At 47.6% G+C, this 5,605-nt stretch overlaps 1 protein-coding gene across 1 annotated transcript in view; it reads left to right on the top strand.

Moving 5' to 3' along the window:
* LOC107299770 (NSFL1 cofactor p47) overlaps positions 1 to 952 on the top strand; it is a 22,243-nt gene extending 21,291 nt beyond the window's left edge. Inside the window, exon 7 of the mRNA XM_015829108.1 lies at positions 623 to 952. Coding sequence (XP_015684594.1) covers positions 623 to 785 — 163 coding nt within the window. The 3' untranslated portion in view covers positions 786 to 952. The remainder of the gene's footprint in view (positions 1 to 622) is intronic.
* Positions 953 to 5,605: the final 4,653 nt, after the last annotated feature.

The raw sequence follows: 5,605 nt of genomic DNA, 5'->3' as shown, positions 1-5,605 counted from the left end.
TTCCTGCCAGCTTGGTGTCGTCTGCAGATTTGATGAGTTCCCCATCTATCCCCTCATCCAAATCATTGATGAAGATGTTGAAGAGCACTGGGCCCAGAACAGAGCCTTGGGGCACCCCACTACACACTTCCCTCCATGTAGATGTGGTTCCATTGAGGACCCCACGCTGAGTGACGTTATGGTGATGTTGGGCCAATCCCCAGGAGACAGCGAGTTCTAGTCCCTCCTTAGTTATGAAAACCATCTTGGTGACTTTGGGCCAATCCCCAGGAGACTGTGAGTTCTAGTCCTGCCTTAGTTATGGTGACTTTGGGCCAATCACTAGGAGACGATAAATTCTAGTCCCACCTTTGGGATGAATACTGGCTGGGTGACTTTGGGCCAATCCCCAGGAGACGGTGAGTTCTAGTCCCGCCTTAGACATGAAGCTCAGCTGGGTGACTTTGAACCAGTCGTGTCCTCTCACCCAACCCACCTCACAGGGTTGTTATTGTTGTTGTGGGGAAAATAGGAAGAGGAAGGACTGCTAGGCGTCATTTGTTAAAAGAATAAAAGTGGGATACTGCTAAACGTGGTGAACAGAAAGCGACGAGGGTGCCCCTCTTTCCTTTCCTCCGGGCAGGATCCGTGACATCCGGCTGTTCATCGTGGACGCCCGGCCGGCTATGGCGGCCACGGGCTTCGTCCTCATGACCACCTTTCCCAACAAGGAGCTTTCGGACGAGGACCAGACCCTGAAGGACGCCAACCTCCTGAACGCCGTCATCGTCCAGCGGTTCGTATAAGGGGAAGCCGCCCGCCGGTCCACATCGCGTCATTCTCTCTGTCTTCGCGTGGTTCACCGCCTCCGCCCCCACCGCCGTGGAAAGGCGGCCACCCAGTGATCACGCCAGTTTTCCACCTCTCGGGTTGCGAATTCCCCTATTTGGGTTTCTTCTCGCTTTAATTTTTTTTTCCCCTTCCTCTTCCTCTTCCTTCTTCTGTGCTGATCCACGGACTTTGACGAAAGAAACGAAATTAACCAAACCGAGACTGTTTTTGTGTTTCCCGGCGTGCCTGCCGGAGCCCCGGCCAGATAATGGAGGCAGTTGGGAAGTTGGGAGCGTGAAGGGAGAGGGGTGTGTGTGGGAGGGGTCGGAATCTCTTCTGGGTCCTGTTTTGGAGTGGGTGCCCCCCCCTCATTCTTCCTTCTCTTTTTGGTGTATTAAAAAAAGTGAACCCCAAACTGGGACTTTTTTTTTTTTTTTCCTCCTACTATCGTCAACCAAATCCTGATTCTCAATCTGGTCAACTTTAAGGTGGGTGGACTGGGGAATTCTGGGAGTTGAAGTCCCCCCACCTTAAAAATGGGCAAGGTTGAGAAACATTGCTATAAAGGGGATGGTCAAGTTTCCCCCTTCCTAAACAGGCTAACATCTGTTCTTCCTTCCTTCCAGCCCTCTTTTTTTTAATCCTCCTTTTTTTTTCTTTCCCTCTATCGTCAACCAAATCCTGTTTCTTAAGCTGGTCAACTTTAAGATGGGTGGATTTCAACTCCCAGAATTCCCCAACTCTGGGAGTGGAAGTCCCCCCACCTTAAAAATGGGCAAGGTTGAGAAACATTGCTATAAAGGGGATGGTCAAGTTTCCCCCTTCCTAAACAGGCTAACATCTGTTCCTCCTTCCTTTCAACCCTCTTTTTTTTTTTTTATCCTCCTTCACCCCCCAAAAAAAGTTTGGGTCGTGACACAACGAGGCTACGCAGGGCTCCGTGGCTGCAGTTTTGCACGTCCGTGCAACACGCAAAGGAATCTTGATGAATTTGGGTCTGGCCTTTGGGCAAAAAGGAGGAGGTTCATTCTTTCATGGGGAGGAGGGGGGGCTTTAGGAAGTTCACAGAGGAGGGGGGGACTATGGTGGGCTGTCTGTCTTGTCTCTCTAACTGGAACCTGGCCGTTTGGAGAATCGGATGCAGTTGCCCGATCTGCCATTCGTGGCAGCATTTTATTTTTTTTATTTTTATTTTTTAAAAATAAATAGTTTTCCTTGTTTTCCTTTGGGGATCATATGCAGTCAATATCCCCTTATAGCCTGGTCTCCCCATAGCTCTTCTTGTCTATGGGGGGGGTCACATTGGGGAGGAAATGGGGGGGGCAGGGGCGGGGCGGAAAAAAAAAATCCGATTTTGCTTTCAAACCAGGGATGTGTAACCTGGCCAGGTTTTTCTTTGTTCAGACATATCGCTGGATGGTTTGGAAAAAGGGTGGGGGTTTTTCTTCCCCCCCCCTCCCTCCCTCAGCTAACGGAGTCCGCACGTACCGAGGGCGAATTCTGTAAATTATTGTATGTGTGCATTAAAAAAGGAAAAAAAAATGTCCAAGCTGACCTTAGGACAATTGGTCTCTGCCCCCTTTCTAAACCAAAACGCAGCAGTGGGGTGGGGTGGGGTGGGGTGGGGGCATCAAGAAATATCAAGATGGCGGCAACGGAGGAAGCCAGGGTTACATCGCGGGGAAAGGAGGAGAGGAGAGGTGGAGAGGGAAAGATAAGTCACAGAGAAAAGGGGAAAAAAAAGACTGGAGAGGGGAAAAGGAGAGGAAAGATGGGAGAAATTAGGAGGAAAACACCACCAAAGGGCAGCGGCCTGCAGCGAACCTGGCCTGCTGGGGGAAGCCCAGCTGCGCCGGAGAGGTCCACCCAAGAGACCGGAGGCCCATCGAAGTGAGTGTGGTGAGCGGAGAGGCGAACCGACTGCGGGCAGCAAAACGAACGGGCGGAATAGGATCTCCTGCCTGGGCAGGGGGTTGGACTAGATGACCTCCAAGGTCCCTTCCAACTCTGTTATTCTGTTCTGTTCTTTCTGTGCTGCTCTACTGTCTGTTCTATTCTATCCTATTCTATTCTATATTGTTATTTCTATTCCATTCCATTCCATTCTTCTATTCTACTCTACTCTACTCAATTCCATTCTATAATCTGGCTATGCTATGCTATGCTATACTATTTTCTATTCCATTTTCTATTCCATTCCATTTTCTCTTCTATGCTATGCTATGCTATGCTATTTTCTATTCTATTCTATTCTATTCTATTCTATTCTATTCTATTCTATTCTATTCTATTCTATTCTATTCTATTCTATTCATTCCTTATTCTATTCATTCCTTATTCTATTCTATTCTATTCTGTTCTGTTCTGTTCTGTTCTGTTCTATTCCATTCCATGATTCTATTCTATTCCATTCCATTCCATTTTCTCTTCTATGCTATGCTATGCTATTCTATTTTCTATTCCATTCCATATTCTATTCTATTCTATTCTATTCTGTTCCATTCCATGATTCTATTATATTCCATTCCATGATTCTATTGTATTCTATTGTATTCCATTCCATATTCTATTCTATTCTATTCTATTCTATTCTATTCTATTCTATTCTATTCTATTCTATTCTATTCCATTCCATTCCATTCCATTCCATTTGCTATTCTATGCTATGTTATGCTATTCTATGCTATTTTCTATTCTATTCCATTCCATTCTACAATCTGTTCTATTCTGGGTCTGAGAGCCAAAAAAAATGCCTTCTGCTTTTTTTCTGGGGAAAAAAATAGCAACGGTCTCACCCCTCCCTCTGTTGTGAACAGGAAAAAAAATACATATTTATTTTTTATTGCAGAAAATGCTGCAACGGGAGGAGGAGTGGGCTGGTGAGCGACTGCAAAAAAAAAAAAAAAGCCCGGCCAATGAGTCTTTTTTTTTTAAACTCAGGTTCGAAATGAATTGCGTCGTGTTAAGATTTATCTCCCTTTCATACAGGAGCCCAAGATGGCTTTTCTGCCCAGGTTTATTGTTTATTGTTAAGTGAACCATGCGGTCGCTAAGCGGATCTGGCTCCCCCCCCCCATTGACTTTGCTTGCCGGGAGCCGGTTGGGAAAGTTGCAAATGGTGATCATGTGACCCCGGGACGCTGCAACTGTCATAAGTACACGCCAGTTGCCAAGCGTCTGAATTTCGATCACGTGACCACAGGGGATGCTGCAACACATTTAAGGGTCAAAACCGGTCAAGTATCGGAGGAGGCTGGTGATAGTGAAGCAGACATAACTTCCAGGATGAACTGCAAACAACTTTTTTAGTCCTGATGGGTTCTTGATTTCTTTCTCAATTTCGTTGTTAACTTGGAAACGCGTCATGACCCAACTAGATAACCAAACTACAGCCAGTTTGGTCTAGCGGTTATGGCACCAGGCTGGAAAGTGGGAGACTATGAGTTCAAGACTGGCTTAGCAGAAAAGAAGGCTGGGTGACTTTGGGCCAATCACCAGGAGACGTGAGTTCTAGTCCCGCCTTAGGCATGAAAGCCCACTGGGTGACTTTGGGCCTATCCCCAGGAGACGGTGAGTTCTAGTCCCGCCTAAGGCATGAGAGCTGGCTGAGTGACTTTGGGCCAATCACCAGGAGACGTGAGTTCTAGTCCTGCCTTAGCCATGAAAGCCGGCTGGGTGACTTTGGGCCAATCACCAGGAGACGTGAGTTCTAGTCCCGCCTTAGGCATGAAAGCAGGCTGGGTGACTTTGGGCCAATCACCAGGAGACGGTGAGTTCTAGTCCCGCTTTAGGCATGAAAGCAGGCTGGGTGACTGGGCCAATCACCAGGAGACGGTGAGTTCTAGTCCTGCCTAAGGCATGAAAGCCAGCTGGGTGACTTTGGGCCAATCCCCAGGAGATGGTGAGTTCTAGTCTCAATTTAGGCATGAAAGCAACTGGGTGACTTTGGGCCAGTCATTCTCTCTCAGCCCAACCCACCTCAGAGGGTTCTTGTGGGGAAAACAGGAGGAGGAGGAAGGTCTGTTGGGATTTGCAGAGTGGACGAAGAGGAGGAGGAGGAGGAGAAGGAGAAGGATAATTATGGGATCCTTGGTGCTATCTAAGCTTGCTGGTTTTCTTACAAACTTTTCATCGCCAAACTAGAGAACATCATCAGTGCTTTTTTTAGTCCATGGTGACTTCGGCCATTATGCAACCGGTCATAAACCAGGGGCTACCTCTTATCATTGGACAGCATCCCTACACCGCAGCTCAATTCGGTTGAGATCGGTTGCAGAAGCCGAAAACTGTCCGGTGGGTCAGCTTTTCAAGCCTCCAGGCAGTTGTGGAGACTCACAAAGGCGGCACCACAGGTCCCCAGTACCCCTTGTGTGTGCCACCTTCCTCGTAAAAGACCCAGAAACCCATCCAGGGCTGCTCTTTCCCATCTGCCTCTTTTGAAGGGCTTGTTTGCGTTCTTTTCCTAAGCCAACTCAAAAGCCAGCATCCCACCGCAAAAGTGTGGGCTGCGTACAACGTGTACCTTTTTCTTAGGCGCCTCCTGCTTTTATTCCCTTTCCCTGGAAAAGGTCTTTTTTGACGGCTGGAGATTAAAACAAAATAAAATAAAAGCGGTTGTCCCCTCTGTACCACGAACCTCACAATGGATATAATTGATATTCAGGTAGTCGTGTCAGCCATACGCTGCTGCTCGGCGTGGGCTTGAAGCAGAGAGAGGACTCACGCTGCGCTTTCAGCTTTGCGGCTCTGGGATTGTGTTATTCCTGCTGATGAGGAAAAATGCAAGCTTTAATTT

This window comes from Protobothrops mucrosquamatus, unplaced genomic scaffold (genome assembly GCF_001527695.2).
Source record: "Protobothrops mucrosquamatus isolate PMUCROS unplaced genomic scaffold, P.Mucros_1.0 scaffold5438, whole genome shotgun sequence".
NCBI classification, from domain to species: Eukaryota; Metazoa; Chordata; class Lepidosauria; order Squamata; family Viperidae; genus Protobothrops; species Protobothrops mucrosquamatus.
The sequence above is the reverse complement of the archived record's forward strand: the minus strand, read 5'-3'. Positions and strand labels throughout refer to the sequence as shown.